The sequence below is a fragment of the Ovis aries genome, chromosome 14 (genome assembly GCF_016772045.2).
Source record: "Ovis aries strain OAR_USU_Benz2616 breed Rambouillet chromosome 14, ARS-UI_Ramb_v3.0, whole genome shotgun sequence".
Taxonomy (NCBI): Eukaryota; Metazoa; Chordata; class Mammalia; order Artiodactyla; family Bovidae; genus Ovis; species Ovis aries.
Window position 1 is genome coordinate 14,009,505 of NC_056067.1, and position 24,387 is coordinate 14,033,891.

Here is a 24,387-nt window from a genome sequence, read left to right on the forward strand (position 1 = left end):
TTTAGACGAGTGAATTAATATTTCCCAGCAACTCATTTCCCATGACATCCTGGGTGCTTTCACTTCAGTTGCATTTTATCTTTACAACAAACTTGAGGGACACCCAATATCAGCCTGGCTCTGCAGATAATTTTATCTCCATTTTACTGATGAAAAAATTGAGGCTCAGAAGGGCAAAAAGCCAGCACGCTTTCTCCAGAGCTCAACTCCTGCCATCACCCTGCACTGCTTTCAGATGAATCTCCTGAAAAGAGCTTAGATTCCAATAACGCTTTTTATTTCAAGCAATGTTAATGAGACTGCATCTTACACTATCCCCAAACACGTTCAAATTTGTTAGAGGCTCTGAGTCACGCATTCTCTGGTCTGGGTGAGGAGGGAACCGGGGTAGGGCGGGGCTGGGTCACTTCCTGTCAGGGCAGCATTGCATAAGCTTCAATAGGGTGCAAGGGTGCAAGAAACCACTCTCGGAAGCCTGGTCATGATCATGGTCACGGGACTGGTCTAGGGGGAGTGGACGGCAGAATGTGGGTGGGACCAGAGAAAGAAAAACAGTGAAGGAGGAAACCAGGGAGGATGGATGGACTGTGAAAAGAGAAAGTGAGAAAGGGAAGCAGTCCAGATGTGCAGGTCAGGGTCAGCCCCTCGCCACACACAAGAACCTGGCTGCTGGAGCCGAGGACCAATAATCAAAACTCTGCATTTAAAACAATGTCCCTAAACCTTCTGAGCTTCAGGACTTTTACATCATACATGTTACTGCTGTAACACACAAAGCCATAGGGTGGAGAGCATAGGCCCTGAAACCAGTCAGACCAGCTCTGAAACTCTGTGCATCAGTTCTTAGCTGTGACCTCGGAGAAGTCACTTTAAAGTGCCGAGTCTGTTTCCTTATCTGTAAAACAGATGTAAAAGTATCTACTTCTCACATTTGTGAGGATTAAAAGAATGCCTGCTACAGAGCCAAGCCCCAGCTAGCACTCAGTAAGAACGGTTATTGCCTAATGACCTTAGGAATTTGGGGAATACAGAAAAACACAGAAACAAACTTAAGTCACCGTACAGTCAGCAGTCTCAGGGCTAAGTACTCTAAGCACTCCAGCACCAGACCTAAGGGAGCCTGGGGTCCGCCAGGGATAAAACCACAGACTCCTCCCCTTCTCCCAGGGATGGAGTGAGTGGACTACAGTCTCCTAGGCCATGATCCTGGTCTCCAGAGCTAGGCATGACTTCCAGAGGGGGTCGGCCTGTCTTCAGGAGAAAAGAATAGTGGAGGCGACGGTTACCTCTTCAAAATTAAGCATCTGTAGGACAAGACTGCCGGCCGCTCACGCCTGGGAGCTGGCTCAGCTACCCTGAAGTACTTGCTCTTACCCTAAGCCCTTTCCTTTTCCTCTCGGTATACAGGGCCCTTGGGGCACCAGCGGGGCAGGCTCTGCAGCTAGAGCCCGGGAGAGCGAAACTCTCCCCTCCGCAGCATTCTCCTCGCGCCAAGACTGTCAGGGGTCAGGGGCCCGGGTCTAGGTGGGAGTCGGACTCAGAGTCTGGATCTGAGGCTGGAGTTGGGGGTCAGGATTCGGGCCCGAAGTCGGGGTCAGGGCCTCAGGCGGGCCCCACCATCTACGCACGTCTGCTCCCTTCGGGCTCCCGGGCTCCCTCCGCAGCCCCTGGACCCGCTGGGCCAAGTCCTCCCGGGAGCCGCGACCTAGCGCGGCGTCTGATGCCCCGACTCGGGGCCCACCAGGCTGCAGTTCTACTCGCAGCGCTTGTACTCGCAGTACAAAGTGGCAGTTCAAACCCGCCAAAGAATCCCAGTGGGATTAGAGTTGCAGCGGATCGCTCGGTCACGGAACCCGATCGCGGAGTAGCAAGGCTTGACAGGCCTCACTGGAAGAGGCCCGACCGCGCAGGCGCCCCGCGGAGACACCCCACCCCCCGACCCCCGCCTCCCTCCCCAGTAGCGCAGGCGCAGCTTCCGGGTCAACATGGCGGCCGCGCGGCTGCTGCTGCGCGCTCTCCGCCCGGGGCCGGGACCGGGGCCGGGGAGGCTGCGGTGCCCCTACTCGGGCTGGAACCCAGGCTGCTCCTCCGGGGCCAAGTGGAGGTGGCCGTATGTCGTCCACAGGCCTCCGATGGGCCTCGTCGGGCCTGGTGGCCGAGCCCTGCAGGTAATGTACGGGCCTCCGGCAGCGGCGTTTGGAATGGTAATGTGGAAGATGCTCTCCGCCGCTTCGGCTTCGTCTTCCGAGAGGCAGCTCCTACCTGCAACCCGGAGGAGAGGCGGGCGGCGAGGCCGGCGGGCAGCCCGAGGGAGAAACCGGGAGCGAGGCCGCACAGTTGGACTTCTCTAGCACTTGTTTCGTTCTTCCCTGGTGGCTCAGTGGTAAAGAACCAGCCTGCCAATGCAGGATGGTACCCTGGGTGGGTAAGATCTCTGGAGAAGGAACTGGCAACCCACTGTAGTATTCTTGCCTGGGAAATCCCATGGACAGAAGAGCCTGACGGGGTCGCATGGGGTCGCAAAAGAGTCACAAGGATTTAGCGACTAAACAACAGCACTTGTTTCGTACATTGATATTTTTTGCCCGTTTTCTTGGTGTTTTGAAATTGAATCGACTAAGAGTTTCACTGATATCTAGCAGAGGATTATTTGCAGTCATATAGATCAGATCACTCCAGGATGAATTCTAGTGCCTTCCAATTGCTCTGAGCGGTTTTTCATGTGAGCACTGTAACTGTATTTTATTCTTATCATGTAGCTTGACATGTTATGGACACAAATTCACTGACCCTCTGTGTGAAGGCTGTGTTCCAGGCCCTGTTAATGTTAACATTTCACTCTGGAAGCAGACCCTAAATGCTTTTTTCACTGATTTTTTTAGCCCTCTCTTAGGACCCCAACCCTCGCATTTTAGGTTGTAATGTATTATTGTATTTTACCATAAGTTGAGAACCAATTTCATATCATAATCCTATTCTACACCCTTTCTGAGTCTGAGGACAACTATAGATCATGGCATCCGGTTCCATCACTTCATGGCAATAGATGGGGAAACAGTGGCAGATTTTATTTTGGGGGGGGGCCTCCAAAATCACTGCAGATGATGACTGCAGCCATGAAATTAAAAGACGCTTACTCTTTGGAAGAAAAGTTATGACCAACCTAGACAGCATTTTAAAAAGCAGAGATATTACTTTGCCAACGAAGGTCCATCTAATCAAGGGTATGGTTTTTCCAGTAGTGATGTTTGGATGTGAGAGTTGGATTATAAAGAAAGCTGAGTGTGGAAGAATTGATGCTTTTGAACTGTGGTGTTGGAGAAGACTCTTGAGAGTCCCTTGGACCGCAAGGGGATCCAACCAGTCCATCCTAAAAGGAATCAGTCTTGATATTCATTGGAAGGACTGATGCTGAAGCTGAACTCCAATACTTGGGCCACCTGATACAAAGAACTGACTCATTGGAAAAGACCCTGATGCTGGGCAAGACTGCAGACAGGAAGAGAAGGGGATGACAGAGAATGAAATGGTTGGATGGCATCACTGACTCAATGGACATAAGTTTGAGTAAACTTTGGGAGTTGGTGATGGACAGGGAGGCCTGGCGTGCTGCAGTCCATGGTGTGGCAGAGTCAGACACGACTGAGCGACTGAACTGAACTGAAAGGATAGATTACACTTGTTTTTGTTTTAAGTTCTATTGAGAAGGAAAATCATAATTCATTAATTCTAGTCAGACTTGATTATTCTGTGAAAATAAATAAGGACTGAAGTAGGCAATTCACACATACTTGGTGGATACGTAACAGATTATCTCACTAACAACTAGAACAGTAATAACATAATCTGGTTTAAACAAACAGCGTTTAGGGTTGACTTTGAAGAATGACTTTTGTGTGTGCTGTGCCTGACACACTGTTCCACGTTTATAGTGCCCAGTCTACCTCTCTGTGGTTCTCCCTTATATGCCTCCTGGCCATCACTGAACCAAGTATAGTAGTATTAATTAAACTGGATAATAATTGTATGTACTAGGAATTTTTAACCTGTTGCTAAAAGGAAATTATATGTAGCATACTCCTTTGGTAAGGAGTTACTTTTCTTCATAATAGCAGCCAACCAGGGGTGAACTAAGGGAAAGAACTTAAATGTATGTATATTAAGTGTGTTAGTCACTCAGTCATGTCCCAGTCTTTGGGACCTCATGGACTATGGTCCGCTAGACTCCTCTGCCCCTGGAATTCTCTAGGCAAGAATACTGGAATGGGTAGCCATTCCCTTCTCCTGGAAATCTTCCTGAGCCAGCAATCAAACCCTGGTCTCCTGAATTGTGGCCAGACTCTTTGCCATCTGAGCCACCAGGGAAGCCCTTAAAATAAATAAGTCGATAAAAATGGAGAAATTGCTACCACTGAGATAGAAAAAATTAGGTTGGACCATTGACCATAACATAAAATACACTCAAGTGGGAAACTGGACTTCATGGGAATGTTCCACAAGGAACGGTTGTCTGGAGATGTTGGGAGCAAAAGTTCTGGACAGCCAGTGAAGCCTTTGCTGCTTGTGTCCTGCAGGAGTCCTGGGGCACAGAATAGCAGCCAGTGTTCCGCACCTCCATTTCAGCGTTTCTTTGACTTGCTTTCTTGCTGTTGACATTTGGAACTTTTTTTTTTCTTTTGATGTTATGGTAAAACTTTGAAATAATGGTCAGATTGTTGGTTCATATTTCAGTGCAGTGTAAATATTACATAAATGAATCTTGGCGCTTTTAGGAAAAATTTTGTATCGGGTGAGTTTGCACTGCCAGTTGTGCTGTGGCGTCCGTGTGATTGAGGCTCTGTGACCTTCTTTTCTCTTCAGAGTTTCCAGTTGCGACTGCTAACCCCTACCTTTGAAGGAATCAGCAGATTGTTGGTGAAACAGCACATTGTACAGAATCCAGTCGGACTCTGGAAACTTCTAGGTTTGTATCTTTGAAAAGACAGAAGTGACAGGCAGAACGTGTGGCGTTTGTGAATAAATTCAGAGGACTGCTAGTTTGACATTGTCAGAAAAAACGAAATCACTAAGAGGCCCTTTAGCTGCTACCCAGTGTGAGCCCTCAGATGCTCTGAAGCGAAGTTTTTGAGAAGGAAATTTGTCTAAGGTCAGAACAGGCCATTTTTGCTTATTTTGAGTTGTCTCTTCTTTTTAAAAAATTCTGGCCATGATTGGGCTGCTTGTCAAAGGTTTCTCATGTTCTGTAGCCAGCTCCAGTAATGCTTACTAAGGAGCTACAAGCTTAGTAAGGGCTGCTTGACAGAGGTTTTCCACGTTCCCTGGTGGCTCAGATAGTAAAGAATCTGCCTGCAATGCAAGAGAATATGGGTTCGATCCCTAGGTTGGGTATATCCTTGAAGAAGGGAATGGCTACCCACTCCAGCATTCTTGCCTGGAGATTCCATCGGCAGAGGAGCCTGGCGGGCTCCAGTCATGGGGTCACAAAGAGTCGGACGTGACTGAGCAGCTAACATTTTCATGTTCTGTAGTGAGCTCCAGCAATGGTAAGAAGTTACAAACTGTGGTTTATGTGCAGAAATTAAGTAAACATAACTTGATTTTACACTAGAGTTGCACCGTTTCATGACATCTTGTGATATCCTGCTGTCTCTCTCGCTCTCTTTCTAAAACCTTTTGGCTGTACCCTGTAGCGTGTGGGAGCTTAGTTTCCAGACTAGGGATGAAACCTGTGCCCTTGCACTGAAAGGGGGAATCTCAACCACTGGACCACAGAAGTCCCCTGCTGTCTCCTTTATCTTAGGTCAAAGGCCCGTAAGGGTTGACACCTATGCATTTACTCCCCGCTTTATTCATTTGGAACAGGAAAACAGTAGAATCTTCCACTGCTGCAGACAAGCAGCCTTGTGCCTACCCCGTCCCAGCAGCCCACATGTGCCCCCAGCGGCACAGCCCTCACCCTCCAACAGCCCGGTGTCTGGTGGACACAGAGGCGGTTTTATTTGTGATTTTGTTAGTATCTGTGAAGGAAGGTGCAGCCCAGTGACTTTCTGAGGCACTTTCCCCCATTTTAAGCAGTTACGTGGACAAGCGAGAGCCTCAGTGTGTGGAGTGGGTGCTGCTGTGCCACAGGCGCTTGTGCTGCTCATTTGTTTAATTCACTGAAGGCGATTGTGCGTGTGGGAAGGGTGGTTCTCCCGCAGACCCATGACACTTTCTCAAGTTTATGTTCATAACTTTTATTCCATCACGTTGGCTATTTTAAATTATAAAAACACTTACCTTCAGTTGAAGTGGTTTATCATCTACAGTGAGATGATAAATATTGTACCAAGAACGATCATCCAAATTTCTAAATCCTGTGCAGGTAGATTCTCGATAGTTTATGTTTTGTTGGTTGTCTGGAAGTGTCCTCTTCTCCTGAGTGTGTGTCTTAGTGCTTAGGCATGTCCAACTCTTTGCAACCCCATGGACTGTAGCTCGCCAGGCTCCTCTGTCCATGGAATTGCCCAGTCAAGAATACTGCAGTGGGTTCCCAATCCTTTCTGCTCTCCATTGTGGCTCACATGGTAAAGAGTTCTGCCTGCAATGCAGGAGGCCCAGGTATGATCCCTGGGTCGGGAAGATACCCTGGAGAAGGGAATGACAACCCACTCCAGTATTCTTGCCTGGAAATCCCATGGACAGAAGAGCCTGACGGGCTCCATGCGGGAAAGTTAAGTCCATGGGGTCACAAAGAATTGGACATGACTGAGTGGCTGAACACTTTCACTCTCATTCCCTCTCCAGAGGATCTTTCTAACCCAGGGATTGAACCCAGGTCTCCTGCATTGCAAGCAGATTATTTACTGTCTGAGCCACCAGGGAAGCCCTTTGTCTTGAATGTCTCCCTGTAATTGCAGGTCTGGTTGCTGTTAAGCGCTTTCCCCATTTCTTGTAGGAGGCACTTACTATTTTAACACTTCGAGGAGGAAGCAGAAGACCAAGGACAATGATAAAGCCAAGGGGAGGAGCCCTGAGGATGACGAAGGTATATCAGTCTAATTTTGGGGGCAGAGGGGGGGCTTCCCCCAGGGACCTGTGGGATGGAACCTGCACCCCCTGCATTGGGGGGGCAGTCTTAGCCACAGGACTGCCAGGGAAGTACTCTGAGGAGGTTTTTTACTTCATGTTGGTTTCATGTTATCTAAGCAGATGGGACCTCGGTGAACAGGAATGTTAGTGACCTTGAACAGCTTGTAATTGGTCACTTTGTTGTAATATTGGCCAAGTGTAGGCTGAGCAGCTAAGTGCAGCGGGATGACGCAGAGGGTGCAGAGCCCTCCTGCGGGTGTAGGGTGGGGGTGGGGAGGGCCGCGGGGGTGGGGCGTGGGCCCGGGCATGGAGCTCCGCCCTCCTCTCACGCCTGCTCCCCACCTGGCAGAGGAGCGCAGGCGCCGGGAGCGCGAGGACCAGATGTACCGAGAGCGGCTGCGCACCCTGTTCGTCATCGCAGTGATCATGAGTCTGCTCAATGCGCTGGGCTCCAGCGGGGGAAACATCTCCTGGAATGACTTCGTGCACGAGATGCTGGCCAAGGGCGAGGTGCAGCGGGTGCAAGTGGTGCCTGAGAGCGACGTGGTGGAGGTGTACCTGCACCCCGGTGCCGTGGTGTTCGGGCGGCCTGTGAGTGCCGCGCCAGCGGGGGTTGCTTAGAGCGAGCCGTGAGTGTCTTGATTTAAGGAGGAGCCTGGAGGCTTTGAGAAGGGGGCAAGGCCGTGTGGTCCTCGGAAAAAGCCGGGAGGGTCGCAGTGACGTCTAGGGTCCACATGGCATGTGAGCAGCAGGAGGGAGGTGGCGGGGTTGTCCAAGTGGTAAACCCTCAGGCTGGAACAGGTGGCAGAGAGACAGATTGGGAAGGACTGGCCCTTGGAAGGAGCAGGAAAGAAAAGGGGCAGAGGAGAGGGACCCTGCTCCTCCCCACCACAGGTGGCCCTCTGCTGTGCGGGCAGGGGAGAGGCAGAAAGGTCCCTGGGCTTCACCCCAGTAGCGGATCTGGCGTCAGGGAGTGGAGAGGTACCTGTGACAGTTCTGGAACCTGGCTGGGTGGACCCTGCTGTGAGGACCTGGCCTTTTAACCTCTGAAGTGGAGCCTGACCACTCAAAATGATGGTCATCCCACTAGACTTTGAAGAGACTTCAGAACAGAGGGAGATCTGGTTGCTCGGTTTAAGTTCCAAGAGATCTTAGAATCAGAGAGGACAGTTTCCTCTGGAAAGCATGGCTTCTGGAAAGATGATTGATGTGGGCTGGGGTGGCAGTGATGAGACCTTCATAACTAGAGAGCTTAGAATCAGAGTGGACAGTTTCCTCTGGAAAGTGTGGCTGCTGGAAAGATGACTGTTGTGGGCCAGGGTGGCAGTGATGAGATCTTCCTGCTAGCCTCCCGGAAGTGCCACCCACTCCCACTTCCTTAGCCTCTTGTCTCCCTGAGGACCGAGGAGCCGCCTCGGTTGACTGTCAGGTCCAGCTGATGGGCAAACAGTGAACTTTTGGAGAGTGACTATGGGTCTGAATCCCACACTTCAGGCTCCTTGCCAGGGTCTGCCTTGCCCTCCAGTGGAGTGCCAGCCCGGTGCTGAGTTTCAGTTGCATGTGCTGCCCTGCATTTGCTCAAAACCTTCTGTTAGTGAACATTTCATTGTAATTGTGTTTGAGAAAGCAAAAGCTTTCTGGATGTGGAGGAGGTTGCTGAGCCGCAGGCATCTGCTTCTGAAGCCCTGTAGCTGTCCACAGTGTGGCGGGGGCTCCGTTCTCTCCTCGGGGTCAGCTGTCTGGCCTGTTTGTCACTCTCACGTGCCTCTGCTCTCTGCCCCCAGCGGCTGGCATTGATGTACCGAATGCAGGTGGCAAACATCGACAAATTTGAAGAGAAGCTTCGAGCAGCTGAGGATGAGCTGAATATTGAAGGCAAGGACAGGATTCCAGTTTCCTACAAGCGGACGGGATTCTTTGGAAAGTAGGTTGGTCCTTTCTGGGGGCCTCTGAATTAAACCAGGCTTCACTTTGTGACGTGAGAGACAAAAAGTCCAAACAGTCTCGCACTGGCTGTGCCCACAGTGAACTGAGCCCCTGGTGGAGGCAGGCCTGGGAGTGGCTGGTGTGGGGCGGAGCCTGGAGTTCCTTGGTCACTGCTCCAGTAATCTGTGGTGCTTCTTGTTTAGCGCAGGGTGGGTTTGCTGCCATCTGCAAACAGGAAAGTGGGATGGGGAAGGGAGAAGCAGATGTCCCTGGGAACCTGTTGGTTCCGTGCAGGGCCTACGGGTGGCAGGATCTGCACCCTCCTGAGGGGGAGCCAGTTACTTGGTGGGCCTGGGCATGTAGCTGGGCGCTGGGACCGTGGTGTGCATATTAGTACTAGGGCTGTGTCCCCTCATGGGGACTGGCAGCATCTGCGAAGTGCCGTGTGTCTGTCACAGCTCCAGCTCCTCAGGGGGCAGCTCCCCCAGGGAGCACCTCTGCTTGTTCTAGATGGTGGGGGCACACCCCTCTTCATCTGGGGGTGAGGCTCCAAGGTTTGCTCTTTGTACGGTTAGGCTGATTTTGCTTAGTGACCCAAAGTGATGGCCTACTTTTGAAAGCAAAACGCATGGACGGTGAAGAGCTGCTCTTGGTGGGCGTGAGCTGTCCGGCTCTGAACAGTGGGTGGTTCTGGCTTCACGCCTGGTTGGTGCTGCCTGCTCAGCACCGCGGTACCCAGACCTGGGCAACATACGAAGGAAGGGAGGTGGTGAGAAGTGGACGAGGAGATGCATTTTCAGTGCTGGCTCCACAGGTTGGTCTCAGAGCGAGGGAGTCCTTTTCCTTCTGGGAGGTCTGGGCCCAGCCTGGGTGAGGCGTGTCTGGGGGCTGCCCGGAGCCGCGCCTGAGCCTCTGCCCGCCTGTCTCTCCCGCCAGTGCTCTCTACGCCCTGGGGATGACAGCCGTGGGCTTGGCCATCCTGTGGTACGTCTTCCGTCTGGCTGGGATGACAGGACGGGAAGGCGGATTCAGTGCCTTTGTAAGTTGTGCAGATTGTTCCCCTGAGCTTGTACCATTGGGATTTTGTCTGTGGGCTGAACCCTCTCCCGTAAACGGCAGGATGGGTGCGCGGTGGACGCTGGCCTGTCAAAGGCCGATCTGGATGTCGTCTGGCAGCTCCTCTTTCCTCCTGTTTGACTGACACGGGGGCTTGGCTCCCCAGCTCTAGCCAAGGCCCCTTTCGTGATGTGGGAGGAGCTGAACCCAAGGGGGTCCATACTACAGTGCGCTCTGCACTTCCCTCTTAGCCGGGCTTGACTTTTGGGGGTTTCATGTACTAGCTGAGACATCTTTGAAGCTTGTCTTCAAAAGAAAAACCTGAATACACTCCACAAGAATTCTGTCCAGTGGCGTTCAGTGCCGTGTGCACTTGCCCTCCCTGTCAAGTCGTACCTGGCTCATCAGCAAAGGGCCACAGAGGAGGCCCTCCTGGGAACCGGGGTGGCGGGGATAGAGTGCCCCTGTCTCCCCCTGAATGGGCCCTTGGGAGCTCTGGACTTGCATCCACACTGGACAGCGTGGTGTCTCCTGGGGTGCAGTATACCTGCCTCAAACAGTGTGATAATTCTTGCACATTCTGGACTGTTTTTTTGTTGTACTTAAATAATGCTGTGACGAATTCCACACTCTGTCTCTTTTGAGAGCTGAAGGAGATTCTGGCTGAGGTGAGCTGCTCACTGAGAGCTTATTTGTCCAGCCAGATTGCTTGCCAAAAATTGACGAGGTGACATTTTTACCAACACTTGCAGAATTGAGTGTCTTTAGGTAACTTTTGTATAAATCAGTAAGAGGAGTCAGAGACTAATGGGGAAAGTCACATAGAGAAATAAGAACACTCCCACACAGACTCTGTTAAATCACCTGGTTAACGTGGGAAGCATTTTCCTTTAGGGCAGACTGCTCAGTGCCAGGCAGCCTCTATCTGTCACCGCCTTGATGTGTCTGGACTGTGCCCTTCCCTGCCATGTGAGCAAGTGGAGGGGTGGGAGGACGTGCAGGTGAACCAGCCCCCAGGCTCCTCCGCCCTGCCCCACTGGGCTGCATAGGGCTCTGCCCTCTATCTTTCTGCCCAGAATCAGCTGAAAATGGCTCGTTTCACGATTGTGGATGGCAAGATGGGGAAAGGAGTCAGCTTCAAAGATGTGGCAGGAATGCATGAGGCCAAACTGGAGGTCAAGGAGTTCGTGGATTATCTGAAGGTGAGCACGCAGGGCATGGTGGGTGGGGGGACTGCCCAGCCTGATGCTGCGCTCCTGGTGCATCCCCTGCTCAGCCCAGACCGATGGTGCCCTGCGCGGCCCGTCACCTATCACGGCGGAGCACTCTGTTCTCCCTGAGCCGTGTGGACGGGACCAGTTCAGGACCCAAGCCTTCTGAGGGTCGTGTCTGGATCGTTCTCCGGAGCCCAGAGATCAGCCTGCATTCTGCTGCTCTCCTAGAGCCCGGAGCGCTTCCTTCAGCTTGGCGCCAAGGTCCCGAAGGGCGCACTGCTGCTCGGCCCCCCCGGCTGCGGGAAGACGCTACTGGCCAAAGCAGTGGCCACGGAGGCCCAGGTGCCCTTCCTGGCGATGGCTGGCCCAGAGTTCGTGGAGGTCATTGGAGGTGGGCCCACCTGGCTGCATGTCGGGGGCTGTGGGGGTGAAGGTAGAAACATGAGACCTGTGTCTGGGAGTCACAGGCATGGAAGGAGCAGCTGCTGACGTCCTGGGGAGTCCAGGAGGGAATGGGCCAGCCCATGTGCACCAGAGGCCACCTACTGGGCTTTCCCTGAGAGCAGGGCTTGTGCCCATGACCTGCCCACTTCCCTGTCCTCTGTGTCCTCAGGCCTCGGTGCTGCCCGTGTGCGGAGCCTCTTCAAGGAAGCCCGGGCCCGGGCCCCCTGCATTGTGTACATTGACGAGATCGACGCCGTGGGCAAGAAGCGTTCCACCGCCGTGTCCGGTTTCTCCAACACAGAGGAGGAGCAGACGCTCAACCAGCTGCTGGTGGAGATGGACGGTGAGCACCATGGGGCCGGGATCGGCAGGGATGATCGTGGACAGTGAGGGGTTGTCAGCACCAGGAACTCTTCTCCAGCAGGAGGTAACCAGAAACATAGCTTTCAATTTCCCAAAGTCAGGGCAGTAGTGAAACAAGGAAGAAAAGCTGGGAATATCATGTGGGGTCAGGTCATGACAGTGGTCGTCAGTCTCAGAGGGGGCCAGGGGTCATGCTGACAAGAGTCTCTGCCCAGCGTGGGCACAGAGGGTGCCTCAGGTACACTGCCAGGGACGCTGTGTCAGCTGTCCTTGAGATGACCTCTGGAACTGGCTGCCACACAGTTTTTTAATAGAGTTTTCTTTTGAGCTACTCCTGTAAGATCCTCTTTGCGGGGTGTATGTGTAGACATTATGTGTTTGTGGTGTTTATAGTAAAATATACAAACCATAAAAGTAAGCCATTTTAACCATTTTTAAGTGCAGAGTTTAACAGCTGTAAGTACGTTCCCAGTGTTGTATAACCATCACCACAATCCATCTCCAGAACTTTCTTACCTTCCCAAACACAAACTGTCCCCGTTAAACATTAGCTCCACAGTCTCCCCTCCCCATGCCCCAGCTGTGCAGGACCCATCTGTAAGTTTTCTTTAATCAGAATTCTAGTTCTGTTCCAGGTCTTGTAGATGAGAAAGATGCTTTTTTCCTAAAGTAATTTTGGTCCTAAGAGAACCATTTATTGGTGTATTTATTTTCCTCTTTAAAGTGTTCTTAGTGTTTGGGATGGTGGATCTGGTGACCAGTGTGTGGGGCAATGGACTTTGGTTGTATATGGCTAAAGGTGAAACTTTTTTGGCCTCTTATATTCAGAGTCTCAGACTTAAAAAACACTGCAGAAGCAGTCAGAACTCCTATAAGTGTCCTCCCCCCCCACCCCCCGCAGCCTGAGGGCCGACATGGAAGAGGCGTGACGTGGGCGTCAGGCAGATGTGCCTTTCTGCAGGGCCCAGGGCAGGCTTATGTTGCCTAAGTGTCTTGTCTCCTTAGTCTTCTCCTGCCTGGGCCTGACTCCCCCTCCTTGCGCTTGTGGCTGTGACACTTCCTCCAGGCCAGGCCTGGGAAAGGATGTCCTCAGAGTGGGGTCCGGCCCGGGTGTTGGCAAGAGCCATGCAGCTGGCCTTGGCGCCCACGCCCCCTGACCCTGGTGCCAGGACTCGGGCCTGCAGCTGGGCAGGTCAGGGACTGATGCGTGGGAGTGTTTCATCATGTGAAAGCCCCGCAGGTTCAAAATGAAAGTCATTTCTCACAAGGCCAAGGAAAGGGCAGCCTCGTCAGGGCCTGAGGACCGTTTGCGTCTGAGGTTGCCCCTGCGGACCCGTGCCCCTCTCTGCATCTGGGTGTGTCAGTCAGAATGGCTCAGGGTCTCTGCCCTGTGGTCAAGGTCTGAGGAGCCATCTTCCTGGGGAGGACGTGCCCAAGAGCTGTGGACCTGACACGTGGCTGTATGAGACGCTCCTTGGAGATGGGGTCCCCAGTGGGGTCTGCCTCCCGCCTCACCCTCGGCTCTGACTGGCACACTGGTCTCCCTGTGTGCTGGGCTGTGAGCGGCTGGATCCTGAGTGTGCCGTCTATTCGTATGCAAGTTAGACTCCTGCTCCCCAGATATCCCATCATAGGATGTGATGAGTCTGCTGTCAGAAGTGCAGACAGGACTGTGACCTCTGGCTCTCTTTAGAAAGATGGGCAACGTGGTGCTCCTGTGGGACACGGGCAGAGCATCTTGAAGTCACTGTCATGGGGGCTGTGCAGGGACATGGTGGGGTGCCCCACTCCCGCCCCTCTCCTCTCGGAGCAGGGGTTTCCTGACATGTCGTCAGGCTAAAGCACAGCCTTGAGCCTAGTCGTGACCTTGTGTGGGTGACGGGGGTGCTCCCTTGTGGCCCTAGTGCAACAATCCCCCCACCCCTGCTCCTGTTGTTGTTTGCACTTGAAACCAGAGACCAACCCTCCAGGTGTCGTGCACCCCCAGGAAGCGTTCCCAGCTGGCGCCTTCTCTGCTCCTCTGTGCTGCTCGGAGGGGGGTGACTTCTGCCAGCTCTGCTGCAGCCGTGGGAGCCCCTGCTCCCTCCCCAGACACCCCCCAGAAGCCCTGGCAAGGCTGGGCTGCTGCGAAGGGGCCTTTGTGCACAGAGACAGCTGAGCCTCTTCCGCCTGCAGGGGCAACTGAGGAGCCTTTGTCACCCCTCGGGGAGGAGTGGGCGCTGGCCGTGGGAAGCCAGCGCTGGAGGAAGCCCACCACACAGGCGGAGGCCGGGCACCTGCCACCCCTCTCACAGCCTGATGGGCATAGAGAGGCCTTCGAGCTCAATGCCCCATGGTGGACATTTCTGTCCACACCCCCATGTTCTTGATTCTGCCCAAGTTCGTGGAAAGGTCCGAGTATCTAACCAGCAAGGACCTATAGTCAGTACCTCGCAATGACCTGTGATGGAGGAAAATCTGCGAGAATGTACATCAATACGTACGTATATACAAACATAGTGGAGCCACTGTGTTGTGTACGTGAACACTGTAAATAACATACACTTCAGTAGGAAAATAGAAAGCAAACAAAGGGAGCCACAGGTAGCCCTCCCACGGCCTAATGTAGAAAAACATTAGCCTGTGACCCATGGTGACTGAATCTGTAGGAGGCGTGCCGCTTGGTCCTGGCTCACTCTGGATGCCGGCGGCTCCAGCACGTCTTGCTGAAGCACCTTCCTCCTGCGCTGAGCCTTCACCTCCCCGCGAGCGCAGCCGGTGCCTCGGCAGAGCCTGTTCTCGGCTCCCTAGCGGCTGGGTCGTGACTCCATCCTCACACTCGCGTCCCTTGTCACTTAGCTGTGCACTCAGTCTTTGATCAAGGTAGTGGCAACAGCAGACGTGGTGAGGAGGAGGAGACTGGATCCCAGACCCCTGTGTGAACCCGGGCCCTCAAGTGAGTGAAGCAGCTGTGAAAAGACGTCCATGAAGCAAACCTGACCTCCTGCAGTGGGGGTGGACAGCATGCAGCCTCTCGGGCCAGCTCTGAACCAACTGAGCACGCCTGATCTGCACGCTGATCCAGTGTCCACAGAACATGGTGCTGCAGTGTTCCCTTGCAATAGCTGAACACCCTGGAAAGAGCCTGTGCGACCTCCAGTGGGTGCCTGGCTGAGCTCTGTGTGTGCTTACCCGGCCACAGTGCAGACACCGGATGTTGTCTGCCTGACTGGACCTCGGGATTTATGCCGAGTGAGAGGGGCCAGCCTCAGAGGCTATAAATCATCTGATCCAATGTATATGAGATTGTGCAAATGACAGAATTCTGGAGAACAGATGGATGAGTAGTTGTGAGGGGCTGGCACAGTGAGGCTTCCATGGTGGTGCTGAGAGGCACGTGCCCAGCTGCTGGGGGGCAGCACACGGCCTGCACCTGCAGTGTGGGCCCTCCACGGGAGTCAGCGCTCAGCGTGGGGACGTCTGTGGTGTTGCCCCCTCGTCGTGTGTCCACGCTGTGTGAGTCCCTAAACCAGCCCTGTGGCGGCTTGCTGACAGGCCGTTCTGCGGGAGCGCCCTCCGCGAGCCCCTGGCATGGCTACTGTTTTTTCCTGTACCCTTTGTTTCTGCCTTTTTCAGTGTCTTTTCACTGTTACATAATATGATTCTGTGTTCATAGCCCCGGCCCATGGCGGGCAGGCATTTGGGGAGCCCTAAGGGGCAGCCCAGGCAGGAGTCTGAGACAAGCTGTGGGGGTGCCCCTCCGTCCCCAGGTGGCCCAGGGAGTGGAGTCCGGTCTGTCCAGGGCCCTGGCCTCCAGCAAGCCTCTCATTTCCCTGTGAGACTTGGCTTGTCTGGCAGTGAAACTGGTGCCTCCTGCCCACTGGGTGGTACTCACTTTTTCTGGTGGTGCCGCTGTCCTAGCGGTCTGTGGGGAAGCTGCCCGGTTGGGGTTCTCACCTTCACGGCCGCTGTCTGTCCCTCCAGGAATGGGTACCACCGACCACGTCATCGTCCTGGCGGCCACCAACCGAGCTGACATTTTGGACAACGCTCTGCTGAGGCCAGGCCGACTGGACAGGCATGTTTTCATCGACCTTCCCACTCTGCAGGTCAGTACGACCTGGCTAATTCATCCAGGCTCCCTGTCCTTCTGGTTTTGACCCTCACTGACCTTTATGATGAGACGTCTGGGCTGAGTTTCTTGGATAGCCTTTGCAGAGCCTCACGCTGGTGCAGAGCCATGTGCTGGTGGCTTTGGAGAGTGAGCTGCACAGTTGGCCCTGCTGGGGTGGACGGCTGTGAGCCCTGGGACCTCTTGGCCCTGCCGCCTCAGGCCTCAACTTAGATGCCCACCTCCGAGGGTGTCGGGCCTTCCTGATGGCTCCCGAGGGAGCGGGAGACCCTGCAGGAGCGGGGTGGAGGGTGAGCGTAGCAGGTGGCTGGCAGGTCAGTGTTTCCGTGGAAACACGCTTGGAGGTATCGTCTGCAGCTCTTGAGTTGGTTTCTGAGAGTAGAAGCTGAGCCAGTGGCTCCTGATCAGCAGGTGGGGAGCCAGCACCGTGGCCTTTGTCCCGTGGCCTTTGACCTGTGGCCTTTGCCCCCTGTCCTTTAGGAAAGGAAGGAGATCTTTGAGCAGCACCTGAAGAGCCTGAAGCTGACTCGGGCCAGCAGCTTTTACTCCCAGCGGCTGGCGGAGCTGACACCTGGCTTCAGTGGTAGGGCTGTAGGGGCACTGGTCCTAGTCTGGGGTCAACGGGGGCGGGCCTCCCCGGGAACTCTCCAGCCGTGCTCTGGGCTCCTCGGCCAGCACAGCTGGGGTGGGAGTGGTGTGCGCCCAGCAGGCAGAGGTAGAGGGACTCCTCCCCAAGGTTCTGTCCTGTATCCCAGGGCTGACCCAGCCTTGCTCCCTCCCACTGCTCCCCACCAGAGGCAACCCTGAGAGGCCGTGTCCCTCCCCGCCACCTTCTCCATGTTATCACAAATCTAGATTTTTCTGTACAGTTCTCATTTCACAGGGTGATATAATTAAAAACCCCTGTTATCATGGTGTAAACCCCTGTTATCATGATGTAAGTTTCTTCCCTTTGGACCTTTAACACCCTGAACTACAACCTCATGGGTGTCAAGAACCTTTCTCATTCCTCAGTGTGTGTGTGTGAAACAGTGGGTGGAAGGAAAGAAAGGGTCCAGAGAGGCTGCTTGCACAGCTGTGGGGCAGCTCGAGGGGGACAGGGTGGCTCCCCTCCCGTCCCTATCCCTCTGCATCTACTAACAACCCCCACCCCTGTGCTGACAGGCGCTGACATTGCCAACATCTGTAATGAGGCTGCGTTGCACGCAGCGCGGGAGGGGCACACAGCTGTACACACGTCCAACCTGGACTATGCCGTGGAGCGCGTCGTGGCCGGTACGTGGACTTGTCTTGGGGGGCGGCGGGAGGGGGCAGGCCTAGACATTGTGTGATGGCATTATTGCCCAAGAGGGAAGACAGGCCACCTGTTCCTGCTTTTCTGTCAGGTGTGACTTGTTCTCCTTAGTTTGAGATACTCTCTGTTGACCAAGAACAGGCGGGCTCTTGAAACAGAAATGTAGAAGGATCTCGCAAACTCGGCGTCCTTGGCCCACCAGCTGATAGGCGGTGCCCAGACAGCCGCTGTCCACATGGGCAGGGGTTGGAGCCGCTGCTCCTGAGGTCGAGGAGGTGGCCTTTTATGCCAGGGTCTCCGTGCCCTGTTGGGGGGAAGGGGAGGGCGGCGTCTGGGCAGTGCTTACCCACTGCTGCTGGACGTGAAATGCGTGGACTTCTGTGAGGAGAGCAGGCCAGGGCTCCCGTAGCCCCTGTGGCAACACCAGACATGGTGTGTCTTGTCCTTAAACGGAATTCCAACCAAGGCACTTGAGCAGGATGCCGAGGAGGCAGCGCCTCGCTCAGATGGCCTGTCCCCCTTAGTCTTTCAGACCTAGGACAGGACCCTCCGCAATGGGGACAGCAAGTGCGCGAGGACAGAAGGGCTCGCCTTGAGGTTCCTCACTATAGATCAGGGTTTACATAAGCCGGTTGTTTTGCATGAAACTGATATGCTTACGGCAAGTGTTCTAAGCAGGAAAGACTAGAGAAGAGCGCCTAGCATCCTGCCCGAGCGTGCAGCTCCTCAAGCAGGGTGCTCCCGCGTGGCAGCTGCCAGGGTCTGAGGGACAGCCCAACTGCCACAGCCAGCACGTAAGACGTGGCCTCTCGAAGCTGGCGGCGTAGGTGGTCCCGGTTGCATCCCCAAACCCAGGGCTTACCCAGGGGTAACAATGAGTGGACAGTGGGTGAGGCCTTAGCAGTGACCTGAGCAGAGGATGTAATGAAAGATGATGAGGTGAAGGGTCAGCGACTCAGGTAAGAGCACTGGACAGTCGCAGGCTGCAGCTGCCCTGCTAGGTCATGCCGTCGGCCCGGCAGCCCAGCGAGGGCCATGTTGAAGGGGCTGCAGTCTGCGGAGTTTTGAGCGGTGGGGTCAGTGGGCCAAGCGAGGCTCCTGTGGCATCCTCACAGTCTGAGCAGCCGGGGAGAGGATGGGTAGCTGGGCTGGGGACACGGAAGCTGAGTGTCCGGTGGCAGCTTTGCGTTGGCACCTCAGGAATGTGCCTGCCATGTACTTGGGGTGCCTGAGCTCGCCTTTCTGATCTTCTTTCAGGGACTGCCAAGAAGAGCAAAGTCCTTTCCAAGGAAGAGCAGAAGGTGGTTGCTTTCCATGAGTCGGGCCACGCCCTGGTGGGCTGGCTGCTGGAGCACACGGAGGCTGTGATGAAGGTGTGTGTGGGCAGCCCTGGCCTGGCTGCCCAGTTGGGCTTACTTTGGAAGGCCCACGTTTTGTGCCTGGAGGGGCAGGGGTGGGTGACCGTGGGAAAGCCACATGATGACCTGCAGTCTCCCTCCCTATCTGCATGGTAGATTGTGGAAATAAGAACTGCCAGGCGAACCATCAGCTCTGAGATGTGCTGACTTAGAAGGGAGGTCGGCACACACTATGTATGTGGCAGGGCTGGTGCCATGCTGCCGCCCCTGGTGGTAACATTCTGACCGGGGGTCCCTGAGTGACCACCGGGGACAGTGCCCGTGTTGGGGACGTGGGTGCCCCGTGTTGAGGGTTATAACTGCCCTCTACTTGGACCTGTCCCCCCTCACTCCTTGTTCCCTGACCTCCAGACAGAGGGCCGTGCCGGCAGCTACAAGCTGGGTACAGGTGTCTCCCAGGGGCATTGGCTACAGCCGAGCGTTGCTGTCAGGCTGCCTTGGATGGTGCCCCGCTGCTCAGGCTCAGGCTCAGGCTCAGGTCTGTCATGTCCTTTGCAGAGGGCTATGACTGAGACCCGTGTACGTGAGAAGACCCAGTAATTAAGATCAGTGTCTTTATGCAGTATCTCAAGAAAGTGAATGTAGGACATTCATTTGGTGCCTGAGGGCCAGGTAGATGAGTTGTGCTGAGTAGGTGCTCTCCCGCACCCAGTCCCTGCCAGCCATCGTGGTGATGTGCACTCCTCGGAGCCTCGGGGTGGCCTCCCGCGGCTGTGACCCTCAGACCTGTGCCTGCTCAGGGCTGGCCTCATCGCGTGGGCTCACCTCTCATCACTGTTCTTTCCTTCATGGACACATGGTCGTGTGTGGGGTCCTTACGCCCTTCTCTGCAAATGCTGTTATAAACATGGGAGCCTCAGATTGGCTTCCTTGCTTCGAACCCTCTGAGCAAAGACTATCTTGTGCCCCCTCGTCTCTGAAGCCTGGGTCCTGCCGGCTAACAGACCACCTCATTGTGCAGGTGTCCATCACTCCTCGGACCAACGCAGCCCTGGGCTTTGCTCAGATGCTCCCGAGAGACCAGCACCTCTTCACCAGGGAGCAGCTATTTGAGCGCATGTGCATGGCCCTGGGCGGCCGCGCATCCGAGTCCATCTCTTTCAACAGGGTCACTTCCGGTGAGCGGCAGCTCCCGCGCTGCTTCGGTGCCCTCAGCCCTTCCGCGAGGGAGGGGGAGTCTGTGGAGGGGTCTAAGTAGTGGGATGCACATGCCATCTTGAATTTCATTAGGGGCTGTGTTTGGCTGCACTGGTCTTGGTTGCAGCATGCAGGTTTTTCAGTGTGGTGGCTTTTCTTGTCACTGAGCATGGGCTCTCGGGGCACTTGGGCTTCAGTAGTTGTGGCCCATGGCTTAGTCCTCAGCATGTGGGATCTTCCTGGACCTGGGATTGAACCTGTGCCTCCTGCATTGGCAGGTGGATTCCCAATCACTGGACTACCAGGGAAACCCCGAGTTGTTTTTTTACAGAAAAGAAAATTTTTTTAAGTTTAAAGGACCAGCAACAGGGCACAGTTGTTCCCTGGGTTCCCACCTCTGCTGTCCGGGTACAGTGGTCCCTGGGTACTGCCTCTGCTGTCAGGGATGGTGGGGTCCCCGACCTGCAGTTCTAGGGAAGAACCTCCTTTTCTGATCCCACATTCCAGGGGCACAGGACGACCTGCGGAAGGTCACCCGCATCGCCTACTCCATGGTGAAGCAGTTTGGGATGGCGCCCAGCATTGGGCCCGTCTCCTTCCCCGAGGCCCAGGAGGGCGTCACGGGCATCGGACGGCGTCCATTCAGCCAGGGCCTCCAGCAGATGATGGACCACGTTAGTCCCTCCCAGCCTGAGCCCTGTGTGTGGGGAGGGGGGTGTGTTGTGCTGGCCCCACGCCCGCAGGAGCTGAGGTTCTGGGTGAGGACCCACTGGCTCCTGATGGAACTGTGGGTGCTGCGGGGCCATCAGGGACAGCGAATAAATGCCTCCAGGGACAGAGCCAGTGCCTGTGACCTCTGCAGCCTGAGGAGACGGCCAGGCAGTGTCACCACCCTCAGGCAGCTCTGGCGGCCTGGCACACTGGCATGTAGGCAGCCTTGGGTGTGGAGAATGAAACGAGGTCCAAGGCTCCAGGAGCTGGTGGCCCCTTGCATAGAGGGTTCCTGGGGTGGGGGTGAGGGCAGGAGACTCTTGGCCGCCATGCTCTCCTGTCCCCTGTAAGACACAGAAGGCCGTGTTCTGAACTCGTGTTTCTTCCATGTGCCTTAGTGCCAGGGCCAGGCCACAGGGAACCCCGTGCACAGCGGCAGCATCCTGACCCATCACACGTCTTCTCCCTTCGCAGGAAGCGAGGCTGCTGGTGGCCACTGCCTATAGGCATACGGAACAGGTGCTTCGGGACAACCTGGACAAGCTCCACGCGGTGAGCCTCTGCTGTCCCCGGCCCCAGGCCTGTGGGAGCTGGGCCTGCTGTCACTTCACACTGACGCAGCCACTCGCCCGTCTCAGAAAACCATGTGACCAACGGACCCCATCCAGCTCAGCTGGATCCAGCATCTTCCCTGCCTTGCATGCACCTGCCAGGCTAGGGCCAGTTCCTTCAGGGCAGACAGGAGGACACTGCCAGCCCTCAGGGCCCATTACCAGCTTCAGTGTGTAGTGGGCCTGGTTGATGTGGCTTAATCCCTTTTCAATTCAAACTTCTCGAAATTTACACCTAGACGTTAAAGCTCAGAAGAGTTTTAGATGCACAGGGAGCTGCAAACAGGGCACAGAGCCCTCAGCCCATGAACAGTCCCCCCATCAGTCAGGCTTGTTTTCCACAACCCAGTGACCACCACGCCCACACTTCACCCAGGTCACCTGTTCTCGGTGCTCACGTCCGCCAGGCCCTCTTGCCTGGGATAGTCCCCTCCTATTGCAGACAGCAGAGCATGAGGACTCGTCTAGTGTGTGGGGAACATCCCCGGTTGGGCTGTGTGTGATGTCCTCACAGTGATGCTAGGGGTCAGGTCTGGAGTGACCCCAGAGGCAGTGTCTCTGGACCTAGTGAAGGGGCGGCTCCTGGTGGATGGTCAGCTATTTCTTTCAGGCAACATTGTGGGGACTGGTGTCAGGTCTTCAGACCAGCAACACCTGCCTGCATGGAGCCATGGGTAGTGCAGAACCTGCTGGGACCCTGTCTTGGGAGCCAAATCTGTGCTGCTGCTGTGACCTGCCCACACTGTCCTGGAGTTCCAGGACTGAGTGCCACACAACTTACCCTGGGCGCCACCTTCAGGGTCGGCCCTCCCTGCCCACGATTCTGCATCTGTGGCTTGTAGGTCCCCAGTCCTGCAGTCAGGTTCATTGAAAAAACTCCCGAGTGCGAGCAGAGCCTTGCAGTTCAAGCCCGTGTTGTCCAAGGGCCAGCTGTCAGAGCAGCCAGTGTGGGGGTGACGGGAACCTGTCACTGGGGGGTATATCCTGCACGTCACCTCCACTGCCCCCCCCCCCCATGCTGACACTCACACACGTTTGCAGAAGAAATCCAAGTTGCCCAAAATAAACAGACTGGGAAGGGAAGTAGAAAAGTTAATGAGGCTGGCAGCTGGGCTTGTCTCTAAGGTGGAGACAGGGAGCGATTCTTTGCGTGGGCTGCCTGCCTGTGCTGTGTCCCTGGGAAGTGGCAGGTCTGGGAGGCTGGGCCCTCCCCCTTCCGCGCTCTGCTCTCAAAGGGCTCTTGTCTGGGCCCCTATCTGCCGCTCACACTGCCCTCTTGTTCCTCCAGCTGGCGAGTGCCCTGCTGGAAAAGGAAGTGATCAACTACGAGGACATCGAGGCCCTCATCGGCCCACCGCCCCACGGGCCCAAGAAAAGGATCGCGCCGCAGAAGTGGAGTGATGCCCAGAGAGAGAAGCAGGACTCGGGGGAGGAGGAGGGGGCTTAGCAGCTGCCCCTGCTTGGGGAGGAACCATCCTGGCCCCAGTAGCGCCCCCACCCCCACCCCTGTTCTGGTGCTGGCCGGGGGGCTGGGCATGCAGTCCTCACCTCTCAGCCCTCGCTGGTCAAGACCCCTCAAGATCTATTTATTGAATTCCTTGCCTGGAGGAATAAATGGCTCTGCCGATATGGGTGGTTCATCTGTGTTTGTGGGTTGTCCTCGTGTGGAAAGCTCACCTGTGCTCATCACAGCAGCGCATGGAGTGGCCCTGTCTCACAAGGGATCTGGACAGTTTTACAGTTTGAGGCTCCTCCTGGCCCCTGAGACCTGGTCAGAATATCTCCAGCTCTGCACAGGAAGGGCCTCTGAGCCCCTTGCTGCCTATCCTCTGTGGTGCCCTGTCCTGGGCTCGCTGATCCGCGGTCAGCCAGGGGCAGGCACTGGGCCTGGAGGAGTAAGGAATGGCCACCTCCTGCAGTGTGGACGCAGGCCCCTGGCAGATGTCTGGGGGATGGGAAGGAAGCCTATGCTGCGTGGTCAGCTCTGCCCTGATGGTGTCCTGGATCAGGGATCCCACGTCTGCAGGGTGAGAGGTCAGCTGTGCAGGAACCAGTTTCCTTCTCTAGGACTCTTTAGCAGTGGCAGGGGAAACAGACGGACGAGGTGCACTCAGGGCCCTAGTCCCCTGTGACAACCTGCTGCTTGTTACTTCCCTTTCTGTGCGCAGCACGTGGGGCCGCCCCCACGCCCAGTGCCCCAAGGAAGCACAGGGGCAGAGCAGGTGCCGGTGCCCACCCAAGGAGGGGCCCTGAGGGGACACCTTGCCTCTGCCCCATCCTGTTTCATTCCTGAAGACGGCCTGGAGTTAGGAGGGTGGGCCCCTTCTGTGACCTCACTGGGACATGGCTGAGCTCACCCCCTTGTACTTTACCATTAAAACAGCCAGTGTCTGGTGACACATAGCCAGGAATAGGCTGTTAGGTGGGGTGAAGAGGGGCACCTCATTGTAGTGGAGGAAGTGCAGCCTGCCTTCCCAGGGCTTGCCAGGGAATGGGCTCATGGGAGCCCAGCAAGGGGAGGCCGATGGGACAGTGCTGATGTACAGAAATGAGTTGTCACAGGTGACGACACCTCCTGGTCCTTAAGACACAGCACTCGGGGAGAGCCCTGGGAGTGGGGCCTTAGCCGCCCCTGCTACTCCTCACGCCTCCCTAAGGGGTTCCTGGGGGTGAAGAGGTTCTCCCACAGCAGCTCATGGCCACCAGAGCAGCCAGACCACTGGGCAACCTCCTCTGCCCAGCAGAGTGGATACAGCGTGGCCTGACTGCAGTTTCTGAAACTGTCTCAGAATCAGGTGTGTGAGGGCTCCTTGCTGAGACAGACATTAAGTGGACATACATTTAACACATCAGAGCCCAGAAGACAAGTAAAGAATATTGGAAGAATTAACTTAAAAGAGTTCTCACATCATAATGCAAGTTGTTTTCCAATCTGATCTATGCTCAAATCAATACAATTTTTGGTTACATTTTTTGTTTTTAAAATTGTTTGTTGAAGTCCATCATATTAATGCCAGATATACAAGACAGT

At 55.2% G+C, this 24,387-nt stretch overlaps 1 protein-coding gene across 4 annotated transcripts; it reads left to right on the forward strand.

The window, feature by feature from the left end:
* Window positions 1-1,956: 1,956 nt before the first annotated feature.
* SPG7 (SPG7 matrix AAA peptidase subunit, paraplegin) lies at window positions 1,957-22,985 on the forward strand. Of its 4 annotated transcripts, none has more exons than XM_027977759.3 (17): window positions 1,957-2,168; window positions 4,861-4,963; window positions 6,938-7,027; window positions 7,421-7,662; window positions 8,856-8,995; window positions 9,934-10,036; window positions 11,130-11,255; window positions 11,496-11,658; window positions 11,881-12,054; window positions 16,038-16,162; window positions 16,666-16,768; window positions 17,350-17,460; window positions 18,737-18,852; window positions 19,859-20,015; window positions 20,542-20,708; window positions 21,220-21,297; window positions 22,645-22,985. In XM_027977759.3, the coding sequence occupies exons 1-17, from the start codon at window positions 1,986-1,988 to the stop codon at window positions 22,801-22,803; spliced, it is 2,340 nt and encodes a 779-aa protein (XP_027833560.1). In that variant the 5' UTR covers window positions 1,957-1,985; the 3' UTR covers window positions 22,804-22,985. The 4 variants fall into 4 exon arrangements, with proteins under 4 accessions (XP_027833560.1, XP_042086726.1, XP_060253895.1 ...); XM_042230792.2 differs by having other exon boundaries at window positions 21,144-21,297; window positions 22,645-22,690; XM_060397912.1 differs by having other exon boundaries at window positions 20,542-22,985.
* Window positions 22,986-24,387: the final 1,402 nt, after the last annotated feature.